The 23,314-nt window shown below is 43.9% G+C and overlaps 1 protein-coding gene across 4 annotated transcripts in view; it reads right to left on the minus strand.

Annotated features, from left to right (window-relative positions):
- Window positions 1-23,314, minus strand: part of swt1 (SWT1 RNA endoribonuclease homolog) — a 170,491-nt gene that overhangs the window by 107,617 nt on the left and 39,560 nt on the right. For all 4 annotated transcript variants that reach the window (XM_070887169.1, XM_070887168.1, XM_070887166.1 and 1 more), the window contains exons 8-11: window positions 17,554-17,655; window positions 16,074-16,262; window positions 6,364-6,457; window positions 3,887-4,035 (exon numbers count right to left, since the gene is read on the minus strand). In XM_070887169.1, coding sequence (XP_070743270.1) covers window positions 3,887-4,035; window positions 6,364-6,457; window positions 16,074-16,262; window positions 17,554-17,655 — 534 coding nt within the window. The remainder of the gene's footprint in view (window positions 1-3,886; window positions 4,036-6,363; window positions 6,458-16,073; window positions 16,263-17,553; window positions 17,656-23,314) is intronic.

Below are 23,314 nucleotides of genomic sequence, written 5' to 3' on the forward strand. Positions count from 1 at the left end.
TATGTTTTCCCATATGAGATTACAATAATCTATTTCCCTGTTTCTTTAATCAAGCACATGCTGTGGAATGCAATAACAGTTGGCTACTTTGTCAATAAGCAATGGGTTCACTAACACTTTCAACATACTAGAAGCAATGTTCCTGCTATTTTTTGGGGGGCCACGCAGACCCTTTCTGGGGCATGCATGGTTTTTGCATCTAAAAGCTGGTGAGCCAGCTGTGAGGGAGGTCCAGACAGCTGCACAGCCACGCAGCTTAAAAGGAACATTGACTAGGAGGCAGAATGTTGCGATTTGAAATGGAAAAAATTTAGTTTCAGCTGTACTTTTAATACTTGGACTCTGCTCTAAGAGATACAACTGCCCAGATTTTGCAGAAAGAATAATGGCGAGGCTATCAGCGCTCACCATTATTATGGAGTAAATCGGACAGTCTGCACATGCACAAATAAACACAGAAATCAAGAGTTGCCCTGTTCCTCCAAATGCTGATCGACTCAACATTCAAACACATGAAGGACATGAAGTTGCGGTACTTACCGCTAGATACCCACTAAACATGCCAGAAAAAGTTAGAGTTTGACTAATCAAGTGTAAGTGAATTTTTAATGGCGTGATAAATCTTTTTATTACTGCCAAGCAACCTGTCTGGCCATGAAAATGTATTTATACAAATGTGGAGGCTCATTCTTTCAGATTTTAATTATGGTTGGAGATTATAAAAAAGTTAAAAATTAAAATACCTTTTGTACCTTTCCTTTGTGTCTCTTTTATCTCTCTCTCTTAATCCCACCTTTCTTTCCCACTTTTTATTTCACTTTTTGTACATGATTTGGCATTGAATTAAATATTCTAACTTACACTTCCTGGTTTAGACTCTGCGTGCCTCAGTGAGGATTTTTCAATCTGATTGGTTGAAGAGACATGCTGCTACTTGCCTTGTTCAAACAGATCTCAGATCCCCTGCAGAGGGCACCATGCTGTAACGGACTTCTGAGGACTAAGCTGCTGTGCAAAAGCCCACGAAAAGTCTGTGGGCATCTGCAAGCATAAAGAATGGCGAGCACCGGTCGGTGATTCACCGCTGACCGCAAAATCCAGGTCAATGTTGAAAATACCAGCACTTTAAAAAAAAAAAGTCACCTGTTATGCTAGCGGCTACTGAACACAAAAGGGTATTGGGAAAGGCAGCGGAACAGGACTAATGGACGGGTCCTTCAAAGAGTTGACAAATAGCCTCTTTTTGTAAGAATCTTTGAGTAGGTTCATTACACTTACAATAAACCAGTCGATCAGACCCCAACCAATGCTCACTTCAGCACGTCACGAGGGAACAAATTCCTTTCAGGCAAGAAAATCTGACCACATTTCCATATTTCTGCCGGATAGGTAGGTCTGATCAGCACTGAGCAGGATAGTGGAACTGAACTTGCAACCCTCTTAACTCCTTCAAAGAATCATAGGGCTCAAGTTTCAGCCTGAGTTGCTCCTATTTTTTTGGAGCAACTAGTTTAGAATGGAGTATCTTAGAAATTGCAATTCTCGGCATTTAATCTAACTCACTAGAACTGGAGCAAAACAGTTTCATTTTAGATCAGATTTTTTTTTCCAAAAGGGGGCGTGTCCGGCCACATGCCTGTTTTGCACGTTGAGGCAGTGAAAACTTAGTGTAGATTTTTGTACGCTCAGAAAAACATTGCCCACACTTAGAAATCAGACGTAAGAAAGACAGATGGGGCGAGGGGGGGAGGAAAGGAAGTTTACAAACATGAAACACATCACAGGGGGCAGGGGGAAGCGAGAGGGGAGGCGGGAGGAGCGAGAGGGGAGGCGGGGGGGGGGGGGGGGAGAAGAGAGGAGGCGGGGGGGGGGAGAAGAGAGGAGGCGGGGGGGAGAAGAGAGGAGGCGGGGGGGGAGAAGAGAGGAGGCGGGGGGGGAGAAGAGAGGAGGCGGGGGGGGGAGAAGAGAGGAGGCGGGGGGGTGGGGGGAGAAGAGAGGAGGCGGGGGGGGGGGGAGAAGAGAGGAGGCGGGGGGGGGGGGGAGAAGAGAGGAGGCGGGGGGGGGGGGGGGGAGAAGAGAGGAGGCGGGGGGGGGGGGGGGGAGAAGAGAGGAGGCGGGGGGGGGGGGAGAAGAGAGGAGGCGGGGGGGGGGGGGGGAGAAGAGAGGAGGCGGGGGGGGGGGAGAAGAGAGGAGGCGGGGGGGGAGAAGAGAGGAGGCGGGGGGGGAGAAGAGAGGAGGCGGGGGGGGAGAAGAGAGAGGAGGCGGGGGGGGGGGAAGAGAGAGGAGGCGGGGGGGGGGAGAAGAGAGAGGAGGCGGGGGGGGGAGAGAAGAGAGAGGAGGCGGGGGGGGAGAAGAGAGAGGAGGCGGGGGGGGAGAAGAGAGAGGAGGCGGGGGGGGAGAAGAGAGAGGAGGCGGGGGGGGAGAAGAGAGAGGAGGCGGGGGGGGGAGAAGAGAGAGGAGGCGGGGGGGAGAAGAGAGAGGAGGCGGGGGGGAGAAGAGAGAGGAGGCGGGGGGGGAGAAGAGAGAGGAGGCGGGGGGGGAGAAGAGAGAGGAGGCGGGGGGGGAGAAGAGAGAGGAGGCGGGGGGGGAATTATCTTGTGTAGTAACCTTTTATGTGGCCTTATTGAATGCCTTCTGGAAATCCAAATATATGACATCCACTGGTTCCCCCTTATCCACCCTGCTCGTTACATCCTCAAAGAACTCCGGCAAATTTGTCGAACGTGATTTCCCTTTCATAAAACCATGCTGACTCTGCTTGATTGAATTATGATTTTCCAAATGTCCCGCTACTGCTTCCTTAATAATGGACTCCAGCATTTTCCCAAAGACAGATGTTTGGCTAACTGGTCTATAGTTTCCTGCTTAATTCTATTAAACAGTAAATCGTCCCAGTTATAAACGTACATAAGTAACAAGGTTGCATAGTTACAATTATACAGTTTGTGTCTATCCGAACTCTGGGGCTGTTCTTCTAGAGGTGATAATGAAACAACATCTACATTGCCTTGTTGCAGCTTTTTCTGGTTAGCACAAGGTACTTCATACACTGACAGCTCGAATATTCTAAATCTTTCAACTTTGTGAAGATCTAATTTGTATTTAAACTGTGTTAATATACAGGGTAATAGGTTTTCAGATTATGTGATGGCAACAGCATGAGAATACAAACATTACTAGGGAAATTTAAAAAAAAGATGTTTTAAATGTACAGCAGTTCAATCAGCATCTGAAAGAGAAAAGTTAATGCTTCGGTTGAGATTTTTCATGAGAATTGGATAGAGTTCCCGGAGTTCTGATGAAGGATCCAATTCTAAATGTTAATTTCCTTTCCTTTCTGCATTTTCTAAATTTTGGATTCCCAGCTGTTCTTATTTTCATCATATCCCAAGATCTTCCCAAAGGAATAAAAATGGACAGAAGCATAATCAAAAAGTAGGTTTTGAGAAGATATTTAAAAGTGGAGAGAGGAACTGAGGCAGGCAGTTTAGAGAGTTCCAGAGAATACGGCTGAGAGAATACTTCTCTGATATTTCAGATGATGAAATAGAAGAGGGTGTACTAGAGGCTAGGGTTAGAAGAACAAAGGAGTCAGGATGAGGCATAAGGGTGAAAAAGATCAGAGAAGGGGTTAAGTCATGGAGGCATCTGCAGATGAAAACAAGGACATTGAAATCAAAATGTTGGGATTTAGTAAGCTAATAAAGTTCAACAAGGAATGGAGTGATGGGCAACTCGAACCTAGTGAGACACTGCGGGTGGTGCAATTTTGGAGAAATTGGAATTTATGGAAGGTGGAGTTTAAGGGACCTATGAGGAAGGCATGAAGACCCTGATTATGCACTTAACAGAATAATTTTAAGTGAAACATAATATACTGACTAACCTGATTGAGGTTCTTTGAAGGTACCAAGATCCTGAGTGTTTACGTCATTACTGATGGATTTCAAGTTGCTTAATTCAGTCAAGAGATCTTCTTTTCTTACAGCCTTGACACTGCTCACCAGGGCTTTACTGCAAAGGTTTTTATCATCACTGCAAGAGGTAAACTTACATGTTAATAAAAGGCATTGTTTTACAGAGACACAAATTATCATTTAACATTTTGAGTTGGTTTCAAATAAATGATTAAATAATGAACATAGATTTACCATTAAAATACATAGCTGAACGAGCCAAATAAAACCTTTCGTGATTATATGATTGATCTGCAATAATGCACAAGTATGTCATATGAAGGAACGCTTAAAAAGATCTCCTCAGGTACCTTGGTTTGTGAAGGCATGTATAACTCAGCCATGAAGACCAAAAATTCACAGATTGCATTCCCCAGTCTGTGCTGAGTTAACTGATCTCAGCTGAGCTGGGCAGCAGAAAATTAGTTACAACCTTGCTTGTGATTACCATTCCTGACCACCTGGAAAGTATATTTGTGGGGGTAAGAATAGGACTGGGCTTGGCTTAGATACCCTCAAGGGTCAATTGTCATACAAATTGTTGTTGCAAGTGTCTGTATTTATGTAGCGCCTTTAACATAATGAAATGTCCCAACATAAATGAGATAAAACAATTTGACACCGAGCCGCATAAGTAGAAATTAGCACAGGTAAAGAGGAAGGTTTTAAGGAGTGTCTTGAAGAAAGAAAGAGAGATAGAGGCACGGAGAGGTTTAGGCTGGGAGATGCAGAGCTTGGGGCCAAGGCAACAGAAGGCACGGCCACCAATGGTTGAGGGATTATAATCAGGGATGCTCAAGAGGGCAGAATTAGAGGAGCGCCGACATCTCGGGGGGTTGTGGGACTGGAGGAGATTAGAGATGGTTATGGGCGAGGCCATGGGATTTGAAAATAAGGATGAGAATTTTGAAATCGAGGCATTGCTTAACCGAAAGCCAATGTAAGTCAGCGAACATGGGGACTTGCGCAAGTTAGGACACGGGCAACCGAGTTTTGGATGACCTCTAGTTTACGTAGGGTAGAATGTGAGGGGCCAGCCAGGAGTGCATTGGAATAGAAGGTGATAGAGCATACGTGTCTGCTGAAACAATGCTTCTGATGCCTGGACTGCTCTGGAGGAGCTCTGCAGTACTTAGCAGTGCAATTATCAAGATTTGTGGTAGTCTGCAGAATGCTGCACAACTTTGCCATCATGAGGGGACAACCTTTGCTACCAGCTAAACAGCAAGCAGCTGAGGAGCAGGAGGAGGAGGAGCATGAGGAGGAGGAGGAGGAGGAGGAGGAGGAGGAGGAGGAAGGGAGGAGGCATCCTCAACAGCCCCTTTCTGCCTGGACTGTCAGTGAAGAACTCATTTGAGTGCGATACCAGTAATCGCAACCCCAATTCCCCATTCACCAACAGTCTCGCACTTTACCTGCCCTTGATCATTGACCATCACAGCATAACATAAGAAATAGGAGCAGGAGTAGGTCATTCGGCCCCTCGAGCCTGCTCCGCCATTCAATAAGATCATGGCTCAAGATCATCTACCTCAACTCCACTTTCCTGCACTATCCCCATATCCCTTGATATCAAAAAATCTATCGATCTCTGTCTTGAATATACTCAAAGACTGAGTCCCACAGCACTCTGGGGTAGAGAATTCCAAAGATTCACCATTCTCTGAGTGAAGAAATTTCTCATCTCATGTTGGTAGGTGAATGATGGGGGTGTGGTGAACTAAGCAGTGGCTGAGGCCAGTGATGCAGTTGTAAGGATATGGCATTTGAAGATACATTCACTGATCTTGACCACTCATGTGAGGTCACTGAACTTCTTGTAGCACTGCGTCCAACGCCTTGGGGCTTGACTCCTGGCACTGAACTCCACAGCTATATGCTCCCACCGCCGTATGTCTGGAGGGCCTCCTGCCCCTCTGTGGATACAGGATATCTCATCTCTTCTCTACCAAAGACCTCCAGTGCAGTGTCCAAAAACCTTGGAGCCCGCGCTCTCCCATGTTACTCCATTCCTCACCGTTTCCCAGGATGCATTCACTTCCTCCATGGCTCCCAGCACCTGCTGCTGCCATAATGCACCTCCTCTTTAAGAGGTACAGGCTGGTTTTAAGCAGTGCAGGCTAGCTTTAAGTGGTGCTAAGAAGTTATGATCTTGTGCCCTTTGCTGATGCGTTCAGCCAATGAATACTGTGGTTAGCACTGGCTGCATTCAGAAACCATTATAATGAGCAGGCAGGACGAAGTTGGCGTGCTGCCTGCATTTCAATCAACAGGTGGGTGGTAATCGCGCATCACAATCCCTGCGCCAATTTTCGGGGGTTATCCAACGTAGCCCCCTATTTCTTTTACCATTGACAAACATTCACCTCTCTAACTACTGACAATGGATTCAGCAGCATTGTCTTACCTGCATAGGAGGACATGGGCACAAGGGTACAACTGCTGGTACTGCATACAACACTGCAACACACGGTCATCATTGTTTTCATCCCTTAAACCACCTGCTCAGAAAAAGAAATCAATATGGAGGTACCACATATATCAAATGACTATACAACTGCATGGGGGAACAAGTAGTGGCTAATTTTGGTTAATGGAGTAGAATAAAACAATCCAGAATAATTTCACATGACTTTTGTGTTATTTTGGCTTGCTTAAACACGGTCTTTAACTCAGCTTGCTTTCAATGCATGTAGCCAAATTACCATATCACAACAGTGTCAGAGCTTTTAATTTGAAAAAAAATGCTTTTTAGTCAACAGTTTTCTTTCTCATTGATGGGACCATCAGCACTTACTTTTGTCTACAATGCAGCAAGATTTATAGCAATTTGGAGTATTTTTTTATATTTCACTATTTCAATGTATATGCTGCATAATTTTTTAGTTAGTGGCAAGGTAAAATCTCTATTTCCAAATATATGCCCTCTTTTATCCCAAGTCTCAGATATTTTGTTTTCTACTCTTAGGTTCTTTCTGCAATATGCACTATTTTCAGACTGGAAGGAAGGCGAGTGGCCAGTATTTTGACCTGTAACAATACTCTGCTTGCTGCTCTTTTGTTGAACTGTTAAACTGAGTTCAAATCAATCAAAACAGAAAATTCTTTTAAAACAAACTTCAAGCCAAGTTACCAAGCTTTTGGTTATCTCACAGAAACATTAAAGGGCAAAATATTGTGCCTACTTATCTTTAATGAAGTAGAGCGTGTGTTTTCGAGCAGAGTAACCAGAGAGCATTGCATTCAACACCACCCATTGGCACATTAAACATAATGAATTCTAATTTTAAACAATTTCTCAACAATTCAGTGAGGAAGCAGCAGCTCTATTTAAGTAGCTTAGCTTGATGTTGATTTTAAAAATATCTACCTCAGAATTAAATAACATTTGTTTGTTTAGGATGTCTAATTAACCTGAGGATTTGCAATCTATAACAATATTGGACATTCTGAATCTACTCAGATAAACCAGGTCTGACTTTACTATGATCTGTAGTAAAAACAGCTTTTCGAGGTGTTCCAGTACAGTTCACAAGTCAAAATAGTTGACCTTTGTGAGATTCTGTCATGACCATCAGCAACATGGAGCAACCCACTTAGCTTCATCTGCAAACGATGATTTACAATTGTAAAGATCCTTCTTGACTGTGTGTCTCCCTCCTCCCTGAATTGTACGATAACTACATTGTTTGCACCCAAAGTCAAGACAAACAGATTTTAGATTGAACTTACATTACATTGGTAACAGCCCAGGCAAAGCAGATTTGATTTGCACTAACAGAAACATAGAAACATAGAAAAATAGGTGCAGGAGTAGGCCATTCGGCCCTTCGAGCCTGCACCACCATTCAATAAGATCATGGCTGATCATTCCTTCAGTACCCCTTTCCTGCTTTCTCTCCATATCCCTTGATCCCCTTAACCGTAAGAGCCATATCTAACTCCCTCTTGAATATATCTAGTGAACTGGCATCAACAACTCTCTGCAGCAGGGAATTCCACAGGTTAACAACTCTGAGTGAAGAAGTTTCTTCTCATCTCAGTCCTAAATGGCTTTCCCCTTATCCTAAGACTATGTCCCCTGGTTCTGGACTTCCCCAACATCGAGAACATTCTTCCCGCATCTAACCTGTCCAGTCCCGTCAGAATCTTATATGTTTCTATGAGATCCCCTCTCATCCTTCTAAACTCCAGTGAATAAAGGCCCAATTGATCCAGTCTCTCATCATATAGAAACATAGAAAATAGGTGCAGGAGTAGGCCATTCGGCCCTTCTAGCCTGCACCGCCATTCAATGAGTTCATGGCTGAACATGCAACTTTAGTACCCCATTCCTGCTTTCTCACCATACCCCTTGATTCCCCTAGTAGTAAGGACTTCATCCAACTCCTTTTTGAATATATTTAGTGAATTGGCCTCAACAACTTTCTGTGGTAGAGAATTCCACAGGTTCACCACTCTCTGGGTGAAGAAATTCCTCCTCATCTCGATAGGACAGCTCATGACAGCTCAGCCATCTCTGGAATCAGTCTGGTGAACCTTCGCTGCACTCCCTCAATAGCAAGAACTTCTTTCCTCAGACTAGGAGACCAAAACTGAACACAATATTCCAGGTGAGGCCTCACTAAGGCCCTGTACAACTGCAGTAAGACCTCCCTGCTTCTATATTCACATCCCCTTGCTATGAAGGCCAACATACCATTTGCCTTCTTTACTGCCTGCTTTACCTGCATGCCAACTTTCAGTGTCTGATGAACCATGACACCCAGGTCTCGTTGCACCTCCCCTTTTCCTAGTCTGCCGCCATTCAGATAATATTCTGCCTTCATGTTTTTGCCCCCAAAATGGATAACCTCACATTTATCCACATTATACTGCATCTGCCATGCATTTGCCCACTCACCTAACCTGTCCAAGTCACCCTGCAGCCTCTTAGCGTCCTCCTCACAGCTCACACCTCCATCCAGTTTAGTGTCATCTGCAAACTTGGAGATATTACACTATTCCTTCATCCAAATCGTTAATGTATATTGTAAAGAGCTGGGGTCTCAGCACTGAGCCCTACGGCACTCCACTAGTCACAGCCTGCCATTCTGGAAAGGACCCGTTTATCCCGACTCTCTGCTTCCTGTCTGCCAACCAGTTCCCTATCCACGTCAGTATATTACCCCCAATACCATGTGCTTTGATTTTGCACAACAATCTTTGTGCGGGACCTTGTCAAAAGCCTTCTGAAAGTCCAAATACAGCACATCCACCGGTTCTCCCTTGTCCACTCTACTAGTTACATCCTCAAAAAATTTCAGAGGATTCGTCAAGCATGATTTCCCTTTCATAAATCAATGCTGACTTGGTCCGATCCTGTCACTGCTTTCCAAATGCGCTGCTATTTCGTCCTTCATGATCGATTTCAACATTTTCCCCACTACTGATGTCAAGCTAACCGGTCTATAATTACCCGTTTTCTCTCTCCCTCCTTTTTTTAAAAAGTGGTGTTACATTAGCTACCCTCCAGTCCATGGAAACTGATTCAGAGTCGATAGACTGTTGGAAAATGATCACCAATGCATCCACTATTTCTTGGGCCACTTCCTTGAGCCCTCTGGGATGCAGACTATCAGGCCCTGGGGATTTATCGGCCTTCAATCCCATCAATTGGCCTAACACAATTTCCCACCTAATAAGGATATCCTTCAGTTCCTCCTTCTCACTAGACCCATTGTCCCCTAGTACCTTCGGAAGGTTATTTGTATCTTCCTTCGTGAAGACAGAGCCAAAGTATTAGTTCAATTGATCTGCCATTTCTTTGTTCCCCATTATAATTTCACCTGAATCCGACTGCAAGGGACCTACGTTTGACTTTACTAATCTTTTTCTCTTCACATATTTATAGAAGCTTTTGCAGTCAGTTTTTATATTCCCTGCAAGCTTCCTCTCGTATTCTATTTTCCCCCTCTTAATTAAACCCTTAGTCCTCCTCTGTTGAATTCTAAATTTCTCCCAGTCCTCAGGTGTGTTGCTTTTTCTAGCCAATTTATATGTCTCTTCCTTGGCTTTAACACTATCCTTAATTTCCTTTGTTAGCCTTGGTTGAGCCACCTTCCCAATTTTATTTTTACTCCAGACAAGGATGTACATTTGCTGAAGTTCATCCATGTGATCTTTAAATGCTTGCCATTGCTTATCCACCGTAATCCCTTTTAGTATCGTTTGCCAGTATATTCTAGCCAATTCACGCCTCATACCGTCGAAGTTACCTTTGCTTAAGTTCAGGACCCTAGTTTCCGAATTAACTTTGTCACTCTCCATCTTAATAAAGGAATTCTACCATATTATGGTCACTTTTCCCTAAGGGGCCTCGCACAACAAGATTGCTAATTAGTCCCTTCTCATTACACAATACCCAGTCTAGGATGGCCAGCTCCCTGGTTGGTTCGTCGACATATTGGTCTAGAAAACCATCCCTAATACACTCCAGGAAATCCTCCTCCACCGCATTGCTACCAGTTAGGTTAGCCCAATCAATTTGTAGATTAAAGTCGCCCATGATTACTGCTGTACCTTTATTGCACACATCCCTTATTTCTTGTTTGATGCTGTCCCCAACCTCACTACTACTATTTGGTGGTCTGTACACAACACCTACTAGCATTTTCTGCCCTTTGGAATTCCAGAGCTCCACCCATACCGATTCCACATCATCCAGGCTAATGTCCTGCCTTACAATTGCAATGATTTCCTCTTTAACCAGCAACGCCACCCCGCCTCCTTTTCCTTTCTGTCTATCCTTCCTAAATGCTGAATACCCTTGGATGTTGAGTTTCCAGCCTTGGTCCCCCTGTATTCATGTCTCCGTGATGCCAATCACATCATATCCATTAACTGCTATCTGCGCAGTTAATTCATCCACCTTATTCCGAATACTCCTTGCATTGAGGCAGAGCCTTCAGGCTTGTCTTTTTAACACACTTTGTCCCTTTAGAATTTTGCTATAATGTGGTCCTTTTTTGTTTTTTACCTTGGGTTTCTCTGCCCTCCACTTTTACTCATTTCCTTTCTATATTTTGCTTCTGCCTCCTTTTTATTTCCCTCTGTCTCCCTGCATAGGTTCCCATCCCCCTGCCATATTAGTTTAACTCCTCCCCAACAGCACTACCAAACACTCCTCCTAGGATATTGGTTCCAGTCCTGCCCAGGTGCAGACTCCTCCCCAACAGTCCGGTTTGTACTGGTCCCACCTCCCCCAGAACCGGTTCCAATGTCCCAGGAATTTGAATCCCTCTCTTCTGCACCATTCCTCAAGCCACGTATTCATCTGAGCTATCCTGCGATTCCTACTCTGACCAGCACGTGGCACTGGTATGAATCCTGAGATTACTACTTTTGAGGTCCTACTTTTTAAATTTAGCTCCTAGCTCCCTAAATTCGCCTCGTAGGACCTCATCCCGATTTTTACATATGTCATTGGTACCTATATGCAACCACGACAACTGGCTGTTCACCCTCCCTTTTCAGAATGTCCTGCACCCGCTCCGAGACATGCTACAAATCTGGTGTAAATAGAACATTAAACTTCCCCATACTTGTCAGAGTTGGTTTTCCACGTTGTTATTAAAGACAGAAGCACGGAAATCCTAATCAAACTTTAGTCTCTGGTGAAAGCCATGAACCAGCTTTTCATTTACAAACAGGGAATTCTCTTAAGTGGAGAAAAATTTCCCCCCCACCCCTCTCATTTATGTCAATTACAAAGATTTAAATAACATGGCCTTCACCAAATATGCAGTAGGAATTTAATATTTCTGCTTACCACCTATCCCCAGCACCTGTTCCTTCCCGCCACTCACGCTCTCTCTGCAATTGTATTTTGTCCCAACGTCATTCCTCCCCTCCCTTGCTCTTTTATTCTCTCTCCTACCGCTCCCCACCCAAGCACCTCAACTACTCATTCATATCCATTCCTTGCCCCTTCCTTCTCCCTCCCACCTCCTCTTTGACTCAGTGATCGCATACTCACCTGATTCAGAAGGATTTAAGCCCCACTACAGAGATTTGAACAATCTAGGCTGACACTTCTGAGCAGAGCGGAGGGAATGCTGTAGTATTGGAGGAACTGTCTTTCAGATGAAACGTTAAATTAAAGCCTCATCCTCTCATGCAGATGTAAAGGATCCCATAGTACTTTTACAAGAGCAGCAGGGGAGTTCTCCCAGTGTCCTGAACATTCATCCCTCAACCAACATTAGTTTTTCTTTCTCTTCTTGTCCCAAGCAACCTGACTCCGAGTCTTCCCATCCTTCACCTTTCCCTCTTCCTCCTACCATGTTCTGCTCTAAACCGTATCCTTACCCAATCAGTAGCCCACAGCTATGACCATAAAATGTTGTATGTGCTCTGTGTACAACTCTCCTCCAACAGACAAGCTCCAACCTGTGATCCCCTAACCTACAACATTACACAGATCCTTCCTTCATCTAGTGGCCCCTTTCCCTCAACCTTCCATCCTTGCCTGCTCCTACCAATTGCCTTTGGGCTACACCTCTCCACCAACCATAAGCTGCAGCTCAAAAGGCTGCAAGCTGCCAGCCTGCACCACGAACTAAAAGTATCGCCTGCCAGCCTGCACCACAAATTAGAGGTATCGCCTGCACCAAGAGCTAGAAGTATCGCCTGCCAGCCTGCACCAAGAGCTAGAAGTATCGCCTGCCCACCTGCACCAAGAGCTAGAAGTATCGCCTGCCAGCTTGCACCACGAGCTAGAAGTATCGCCTGCCAGCCTGCACCACGAGCTAGAAGTATCGCCTGCCCACCTGCACCAAGAGCTAGAAGTATCGCCTGCCAGCCTGCACCAAGAGCTAGAAGTATCGCCTGCCCACCTGCACCAAGAGCTAGAAGTATCGCCTGCCAGCTTGCACCACGAGCTAGAAGTATCGCCTGCCAGCCTGCACCACGAGCTAGAAGTATCGCCTGCCCACCTGCACCAAGAGCTAGAAGTATCGCCTGCCAGCCTGCACCACGAGCTAGAAGTATCGCCTGCCCACCTGCACCAAGAGCTAGAAGTATCGCCTGCCAGCTTGCACCACGAGCTAGAAGTATCGCCTGCCAGCCTGCACCAAGAGCTAGAAGTATCGCCTGCCAGCTTGCACCACGAGCTAGAAGTATCGCCTGCCAGCTTGCACCAAGAGCTAGAAGTATCGCCTGCCAGCTTGCACCAAGAGCTAGAAGTATCGCCTGCCAGCTTGCACCAAGAGCTAGAAGTATCGCCTGCCAGCCTGCACCAAGAGCTAGAAGTATCGCCTGCCAGCTTGCACCAAGAGCTAGAAGTATCGCCTGCCAGCCTGCACCAAGAGCTAGAAGTATCGCCTGCCAGCTTGCACCACGAGCTAGAAGTATCGCCTGCCAGCTTGCACCACGAGCTAGAAGTATCGCCTGCCAGCCTGCACCACGAGCTAGAAGTATCGCCTGCCAGCCTGCACCATAAATGCCACATTCCCCACCACACCACAAAAAGAGGAAAGCTGAAAAAAAACATACCACAGTAAAAAAAAAACTTGAAAGAGAAACAAGAAAGGAAAAGATCAGACATAACCAGAAAAGAGAAACAAAAAAAAAGAACAGGAGATACCATCAGGAAAAAGAGAAAGATTGAAGTTGGTAAAAGACAGAACATATCCCATGACTTACTATGAGTAACAGCACAGGGAATCCACTAATAATATAGTTAATCTACTTGTTTGTCAGTGAATTAGACAAAACAAAGTTTCCTTCATGCTCTCAGAATGTCCCAAAGTACTTCACGCTAATGAATTACTTTTTGAAGTGTAGTCATTGTTGCTTTTGTAAAATAAATAAAAGTGAAATGGTAAACAAAATGGAACAAAGATACTGTGAATTTAAGAGCTACTGTCCACCTAATGGTTCCTTACACCATTACAATTATTTCTAGCAAACTTCTGCCACCTACAGTAACTATTGTAAATTGCTACTGTGTATGTGGCTAATTTCAGCTCCATCTCATTGCTGCTAAAAATACAAGAACAAACTATTGCTCATCAATAACACTGCCTCTGAACGATTGGTTACATTTGTTACATTTATATAACGCCTTTCACGACTGCCGGACATCTCAAAGTGCTTCACAGCCAATGAAGTACTTATAAAGTGTAGTCACTGCTGTAATGTGGGAAACGCTGCAGCTACTTTGCGCACAGCAAGCTCCCACAGTAATGTGATAATGACAGATAATCTGTTTTGTTATGTTGATTGAGGGATAAATGTTGGCCAGGAGACCAGGGATAACTCTCCTACTCTTCTTCGAAATAATGCCATGAGATCTTTTACGTCCACCTGAGAGAGCAGACTTCGGTTTAGCGTCTCACGCTAAAGACAGCAACTCCGACAGTGCAGCACTCCCTCAGTATGGCACTGGAGTGTCAGCCTTGATTTATGTGCTCTAGTCTCCAGAGTGGGACTTGAATCCACAGCCTTCTAACTCAGAGGTGAATGTGCTACCCACTGAGCCACAGCTGACACTACATAAAATGAAATAAAATGGAGCTGGTGATAAAATAAATTTGTTGTTGAAATAAATCTGAACCTTTACTCTCACTCTTACTGGTTATATTTAAGTGTTATTCAACTAAAAAATGATAATTTTTTTTTTGTAATTCATTCACGAGATGTGGGCATCGCTGGCAAGGCCAGCATTTATTGCCCATCCTTAATTGTCCTTGTTAAAATGGTGGGGAGGTGCCTTCTTCAACTGCTGCAGTCCATGTGGTGAAGATATTCCCAATGCTGTTAGGTAGGGAGTTCCAAGATTTTGACCCAGCAACGATGAATGAACAGTGATATATTTCCAAGTCAGGATAGTGTGTAACTTCGAGGGGAACTAGGAGGCAATGGTGTTCTCATACGCCTGCTGCCCTTGAACTTCTAGGTGGTAGAGGTTGCGGGTTTGGGAGGTGCTGTCGAAGAAGCCTTGGCAAGTTGCTGCACTGCATCTTGTAGATGGTACACACTGCAGCCACAGTGCGCTGGTGGTGGAGGGAGTGAATGTTTAAGGTGGTAGGCGGGGTGCCAATCAAGTGGGCTGCTTTATCCTGGATGGCGTGGAGCTTCTTGACGTTGTTGGAGCTGCATTCACCCAGGCAAGTGGAGAGTATTTCTTCACACTCCTGACTTGTGCCTTGTAAGTGATGGAATTACTGTGTCAAGAGGTGCAGGACAGTGAAGGATCCTGTGCACAATCCTTTCCACCTCACAGCTGGTTAGATATGGGTACATTTTTTTTTATAAAGGTGAAACCAAAATCCGGCCCTTCACATTTAACCTGAACAGTGATGCACAGTCAGGTCAATCTTGTAAATGGCTGCTGATTTTTTCTTCTTTGAGCAACCAGTGTAAGTCGACTTAAGTATTTGTGATTGATAATTCTGATAATTACGCAAATCAAAAATGAAAATACATATTAAATAAAAATTTATCCCATATACACTTTTAAGAAAGCTAAAAAAATGTATCACAATGGTTCAAACTATAGTCCTGTTTGCTATCCAACAATCCCTGCTGGAATATGCTTTTGTGTGGCTGTCAGGTGAGGACACATTAGGCCTGGCTGTTTTCTCCCACACAGTCAGGTAACCTACCAACTTCCACTGTCTTGCCTTACACATTAAGAATGGCCACTGGACAAGGTATTGGAATATGTCCGGTACCCATAGAACCATATGCCAAGAGAACTCAATGCCTTCAGGGGAGAAAAGGGGAAGAACATTAACAGAACAAGTAAAACGTTAAAAGAAATTATAAATAAAATAGGACAGAGCTCAGACATAAAAAAAAAAGTGCAGTGGCACTGAATGGGATGGTGACTGTGAAGCAAGAATAAAATTGCAAAATTGAGATTAGGAAATATGACAAAACTTTTTGAAATGTGGCTTTTTGATTGCTTTTGTCATTCAGTAAACTGCACTCTAATATCATGCAATGTAATCTTCAAACACCTTTTTCCTCATTCTTATTCATTGGTGACCTAGAGTTAATAAACTGAAAGTGTGTGGGCTCTGATATAGCAGGTCTCAGAAAAGTTGCAATGATGATACTACATTAACTTACAAAACTTCTGAGCTGCCTGTTGCATGGACTGGCCCCATACATGTGGATGCCGACTTTTGAAGCAGGAATAAACGAACTGTACAGCAGGTATAGCTTTGCGATTGACACCTCCAGAGAGCTTTCCATTTTTTAAGGAATCCAGTTCCTGTAGAACTACCCATGGGATGACTAGAATTGGGAAACCGACACCTGTAAATATAGAAATATAACTGTACAATTGCACTATATACTCACTTGGCATATATATATTGTCATTTAAACAGTACTTAATCATTTAAGCTGTCTTCACACCAATTTTCCAATAATGTCTATAAAGTTGAAGATATTAACTAGAGTCACCAATATCTCATATATACTGAGGAATAGAGCAGGAAGTCAACAAGATACAGGTTGAACCTCTCTGGTCCGGAAACATCCATGGTTCGGCATTAATTTGCGGAACTGCCGCTTTCGGCCATCTTCTCCCATGCCTGTAGAAGGGCAAACTCCATCCCGAGGTGGTTCAGCAATCATGCCATTTCTCTGCTATTTATAAAGAAAAGTACCCAAAGAGCAAAACACAAGTGGACAGATACAAATGAAAGAATGTTAAAGTTAGCCCAGGAGAGCAGTAAGCAGCACTCTACAGGTCCTGGTGAGTCTAGGCGAGGCATATGCTTATGTAGGGTGTATAGGTACAGTCATATACTGACGTCCTGTGGTTTGGAAAATTCTCTGGTTCGGCACCGGTCAGGTCCCGAACCAGAGAGGTTCAACCTGTACTAGGAAGAGAATAATTAACAGGTATTACTCCCTAACCTTTATGACTATCATCCTGGGATCTTTGCTGCCTATGGCAGCAGGCGGATTTATCAGTTCAACATACTATCGGGATAACCAGTTCCTGCACAAATCTCTAGGGGCTTCGCAAAACTTTCAGGTGGGTGTTGAACCCATAAAAACTTTGATACAGAGCATGCAAGAGTGTTACTAGCCATGCAAACCAAAACCTAAAATTTATGTGCTGTAGAAATAAGTATCGTGATTGTTTCAATGGCAAAAAAAGTTAGGTTGATAACAAACATGACCATTACATTTACAAATATGCAAACTTTCTTCAACAAAATACGGAATGCAATAAGCTATAATAATAAAATAACACTGTTGCTCTAAGGTGTAAAGTAAAGTTGGGACTGAACAAATTAAACTCTATCCATGAGATTCCAAAAACTGTGTTGTAACCAATTACATTGGTAATCACCCACCTTTAATTGAAGCACAGCATGAACATGCTTTGATTTCTGAATTGAACCAACCATCTACCATCTCCAAGGGAAACACGATTTATACATTTTAAACAAAATGCAATTTTTATCAAGATCAAATCTTGATGTTTCTTTCATCTGAAGAGCTGCCAAACCATTTTTAATAAAAACATTTTCATTTCTCTTGATCTGAAAGATAATGACCAATTGTTTTGTTTTCATTCTTTGTCACATACCTGATACTCCATGGTCCTTTAAAGTCATGATAAATTTAAGGTAACTGATAAAGATGTTGGTATCTAGCACAACGAGAATGTCAGATTGGGAGGTGGCTTGAGCTAGACAATCAGAAATTAAAACAAAAAAGGAATATTAAGTGTTGCATCTCAGAGACTAAGGTGAGTTACAACAATAATTTATAGTATGTACGTATTTTTGTTTTCGTCCCCATTTTTCTTTTCTTTATATCCTCCTAGACCGAGAGGACAAACAATTGTTACTGCAGATATCTCTACCATTATTGCCCTGCAACCAGGCAATGTAGGATGAAGTTCCACCCATAGGTCATTTTCAGGTTGGCAAACTGTAACTAGTGGGGTGCCACAGGGATCAGTGCTGGGGCCTCAACTATTTACAATCTACATTAATGACTTGGATGACGGTAGCCAAATTTTCTGGTGATACAAAGATAGGTGGGAAAGCAAGTTGTAATTAGGTCACAATGAATCTGCAAAGGGATTATAGATAGGTTAAGTGAGTAGGCAAAAATTTGGCAGCTGGAGTATAATGTGGGAAAATTTGAGGTTATCCACTTTGGTAAGAAAAATAAAGCAAATTATTATTTAAGTGGAGAGAGATTACAAAATACTGTAGTAGAGAGGGATCTGGGAGTTTTTGTACATGAAACAGGAAAAAGTTAGCATGCAGGTACAGCAAGTAATTAGGAAAACAAATAGAATGCTGGCCTTTACTGCAAGGGGGATAGAGTATAAACGTAGTAAAGTCCTGCTATAACTGTACTGGATGTTGGAGACCACACCTGGAGTACTGCATACAGTTTTGGTCTCCTTATTTAAGGAGGGATATACTTGCATTGGAGGCAGTTCAGAAAAGGTTCACCAGGTTGATTCCTGAGATGAAGGGGTTTCTGTATGAAAAAAAGCCGAGCAGGTTGGGCCTATACTCATTGGAGTTTAGAAGAATGAGACATGATCTTATTGAAACGTATAAGATTATGAGGGGGCTTGACAGGGTAGATGCGGAGAGGATGTTTCCCCTCGTGGGGGAATCTAGAACTAGGGGACATAGTTTCAGTATAAGGGGTCGCCCATTTAAAATGGATGAGGAGGAATTTCTTCTCAGAGGGTCATGAAGCTGTGGAATTCTCTACCCCAGAGAGCTGCGGAGTGGATCATTGAATATATTTAAGGTGGGGATAGACAGATTTTTGAATGATAAGGGAGTCAAGAGTTATGGGGAGCATGCAGGGAAGTGGAGTTGAGGCCAAGGTCAGATCAGCCAAGATCTTATTGAATGGCGGAGCGGGCTTGAGGAGCCAAATGGCCTATCCTGCTCCTATTTCTTATGTTCTTATGACCACTTACCAGGCATAAGACTATATGGGTCACAGAATTCTCAGCACACCTAAAGGCCAGTATTCCATTTGCTTTCCTAATTACTTGCTGTACCTGCATGCTAACTTTTTCATGTTTCATGTACAAAAACCCCCAGATCCCTCTGTACTACAGCATTGGGGGTTTAGGCCTTAAAGGCCACTTTGCTGTAGCTCACCAGTTGTAGAAGGGCAGAAAATATGACAACTCCTACCACGAGCCGACTGGCAGATCAAGTCGGCGATCTGGGGGGGGGGGGCTTGAATGGGCCAGCAGCAGACCAGGATTTTTATTTTTTATGGCCCCAGGAAGAGTACTTGTTTCTTCTGGGCTCACAAATAACTCAATTACCTGGACAGATTTTTTTTGAGCAGTCTCCCAATAGTTCCTTTAGGACAATGGCAGGATATACTAAATCTGGAACTACACAGGTTTGATAAGCATAGTTTGCAAAACTTTAAGCAGTTAAGTTAAAGAGTACAGAATACAAATTCTTCACGTAACAACAACTTGTATTTATATAGCGCCTTTAATGTAGTAAAACAGCCCAACGCGCAAAACAAATAAATTAGACAGAGCCACATAAATTACAGCAGATAATCAAAAGCTCATTCAAAGAGGGAGCTTTTAAGGAGCGACTTAAAGGAGAAAAGCGAGGTTGAGGGAAGGAGTTCCTGAGCTTGGGACCTAGACAGCTGAAGGCCACGGCAATGGTTGAGCAGTTATAATCAGGGATGCTCAAGAGAGCAGAATTTGAGGATCGCAGACAACTTGGTGGGTTGTGAGGCTGAAGGGGATTACAGAGATAGGGAGGGGAGAGGCCATGGAAAGATTGATAAACAAGGATGAGGATTTTGAAATCGAGACGTTGCTTCATCCAAAGGGGATGGAGTATAAAAGAAGGGAAGTGCTGCTACAACTGTATTGGGTATTGGTGAGGTCACACCTAGAGTACGGTGTACAGTTTTGGTCACCCTATTTAAGGAAGGATGTATTTACATTGGAGACAGCTTAGAGAAGGTTTACTAGGTTGATTTCTGAGATGAAAGGGTTGAATTAAAATGTAGGACGTCAAAAGGTAGTAATCTCAGGATTTCTACCAGTGCCACGTGCTAGTCAAAGTAGGAATTGCAGGATAGCTCAGATGAATACGTGGCTTGAGGAATGGTGCAAGGGAGAGGAATTCAAATTCCTGGGACATTGGAACCGGTTCGGGGGGAGGCGGAACCAGTATAAACTGGATGGTCTGCACCTGGGCAGGACCGGAACCAATGTCCTAGGGGGAGTGTTTGCTAGTGCTGTTGGGGAGGGTTTAAACTAAAAAGGCAGGGGGATTGGAATCTATGCAGGGGGGCAGAGGGAAATAAAAAGGGGGCAGAAGCAAAAGGTAGGAAGGAGAAAAGCAAGAGTGGAGGGCAGAGAAATCATGGGCAAAAATCAAATAGGGCCATATTACAACATAATTCTAAAAAGACAAAGAGTGTTAAAAAAACAAGCCTGAATGCTCTGAGTCTCAATGCGAGAATCATTCGTAATAAGGTGGATGAATTGACTGCGCAGATAGCTGTTAACGGATACGATGTCATTAGGATTACGGAGACATGGCTCCAAGGTAACCAAGGCTAGGAACTCAACATCCAGGGGTATTCAATATTCAGGAAGGACAGACAGGAAGGAAAAGGAGGTGAGGTAGCGTTACTGGTTAAAGAGGAGATTAACGCAATAGTAAGGAAGGACATTAGCATGGATGATGTGGAATCTATATGGGTAGAGCTGCGAAACACCAAAGAGCAGAAAACGTTAGTGGGAGTTGTGTACAGACCACCAAACAGTAGTAGGGAGGTTAGGGATGGCATCAAACAGGAAATTAGGAACGGTGCAATAAGGGTACAACAGTTATCATGGGTGACTAATCTGCATATTGATTGGGCTAACCAAACTGGTAGCAATATTGTGTAGGAGGATTTCCTGGAGTGTATAAGGGATGCTTTTCTAGACCAATATGTCGAGGAACCAACTAGAGAGCAGGCCATCCTAGTCTGGATCTTGTGTAACGAGAGAGGATTAATTAGCAAACTGGTCGTGCTTGGGGAAGAGTGACCATAATATGTAGAATTCTTCATTAAGATGGAGAGTGACACAGTTAATTCAGAGACTAGGGTTGAACTTAAAGAAAGGAAACTTCGACAGTATGAGACATGAATTGGCTAGGATAGACTGGAGAATGATACTTAAAGGGTTGACGGTGGATAGGCAATGGCAGACATTTAAAGATCACATGGATGAACTACAACAATTGTACATCCCTGTGTGGCACAAGAATAACAAAAGGAAGGTGGCTCAACCGTGGCTAACAAGGGAAATTGGGGAAAGTGTTAAATCCAAGGAAAAACAGCAAACCTGAGGACTGGGAGAAATTTAGAATTCAGCAGAGAAGGACTAAGGGTTTAATTCGGAGGGGGAAAAGAGAGTATGAGAGAGTAAGCTTGCAGGGAACATAAAAACTGACTGCAATAGCTTCTATAGATATGTGAAGAGAAAAAAATTAGTGAAGACTAATGTAGGTCCCCTGCAGTCAGAATCAGGGGAATTCATAATGGGGAACAAGGAAATGGCAGACCAATTGAACAAATACTTTGGTTCTGTCTTCACTAAGGAAGACACGAATAACCTCCCGAAAATACTAGGGGACTGAGGGTCTAGCGAGAAGGGGGAACTGAGGGATATCCTTATGAGTCAGGAAATTGTGTTAGGGAAATTGAAGGGACTGAAGGCCGATAAATCCCTAGGGCCTGATAGTCTGCATCCCAGAGTACTTAAGGAAGTGGCCCTAGAAATAGTAGATGCATTGGTGGTCATTTTCCAACATTCCATGGACTCTGGTTCAGTTCCCATAGATTGGAGGGTAGCTAATGTAACCCCGCTTTTAAAAAAATGGAGGGAGAGAAAACAGGGAATTATAGACCGGTTAGCCTGACATTGGTGGTGGGGAAAATGCTAGAATCAATTATTAAAGATGTAATAGCAGTGCATTTGGAAAGAGGTGACATGATAGGTCCAAGTCAGCATGGATTTGTGAAAGGGAAATCATGCTTGACAAATCTTCTGGAATTTTGAGAGGATGTTTCCAGTAGAGTGGATAAGGGAGAACCAGTTGATGTGGTATATTTGGACTTTCAGAAGGCGTTCGACAAGGTCCCACACAAGAGATTGATGTGCAAAGTTAGAGCACATGGGATTGGGGGTAGTGTACTGACATGGATTGAGAACTGGTTGTCAGACAGGAAGCAAAGAGTAGGAGTAAATGGGTACTTTTCAGAATGGCAGGCAGTGACTAGTGGGGTACCGCAAGGTTCTGTGCTGGGGCCCCAGCTGTTTACACTGTACATTAATGATTTAGATGAGGGGATTAAATGTAGTATCTCCAAATTTGCGGATGACACTAAGTTGGGTGGCAGTGTGAGCTGCGAGGAGGATGCTGTGAGGCTGCAGAGCGACTTGGATAGGTTAGGTGAGTGGGCAAATGCATGGCAGATGAAGTATAATGTGGATAAATGTGAGGTTATCCACTTTGGTGGTAAAAACAGAGAGACAGACTATTATCTGAATGGTGACAGATTAGGAAAAGGGGAGGTGCAAAGAGACCTGAGTGTCATGGTACATCAGTCATTGAAGGTTGGCATGCAGGTGCAGCAGGCGGTTAAGAAAGCAAATGGCATGTTGGCCTTCATAGCAAGGGGATTTGAGTACAGGGGCAGGGAGGTGTTGCTACAGTTGTACAGGGCATTGGTGAGGCCACACCTGGAGTATTGTGTACAGTTTTGGTCTCCTAACCTGAGGAAGGACATTCTTGCTATTGAGGGAGTGCAGCGAAGGTTCACCAGACTGATTCCCGGGATGGCGGGACTGACCTATCAAGAAAGACTGGATCAACTGGGCTTGTATTCACTGGAGTTCAGAAGAATGAGAGGGGACCTCATAGAAACATATAAAATTCTGACGGGTTTAGACAGGTTAGATGCAGGAAGAATGTTCCCAATGTTGGGGAAGTCCAGAACCAGGGGTCACAGTCTAAGGATAAGGGGTAAGCCATTTAGGACCGAGATGCGGAGGAACTTCTTCACCCAGAGAGTGGTGAACCTGTGGAATTCTCTACCACAGAAAGTTGTTGAGGCCAATTCACTAAATATATTCAAAAAGGAGTTAGATGAGGTCCTTACTTCTAGGGGGATCAAGGGGTATGGCGAGAAAGCAGGAATGGGGTACTGAAGTTGAATGTTCAGCCATGAACTCATTGAATGGCGGTGCAGGCTAGAAGGGCCGAATGGCCTACTCCTGCACCTATTTTCTATGTTTCTATGTTTCTATGTTTCTATATTAATGA

Source organism: Pristiophorus japonicus, chromosome 8 (assembly GCF_044704955.1).
Source record: "Pristiophorus japonicus isolate sPriJap1 chromosome 8, sPriJap1.hap1, whole genome shotgun sequence".
In the NCBI taxonomy this organism is placed as follows: Eukaryota; Metazoa; Chordata; class Chondrichthyes; family Pristiophoridae; genus Pristiophorus; species Pristiophorus japonicus.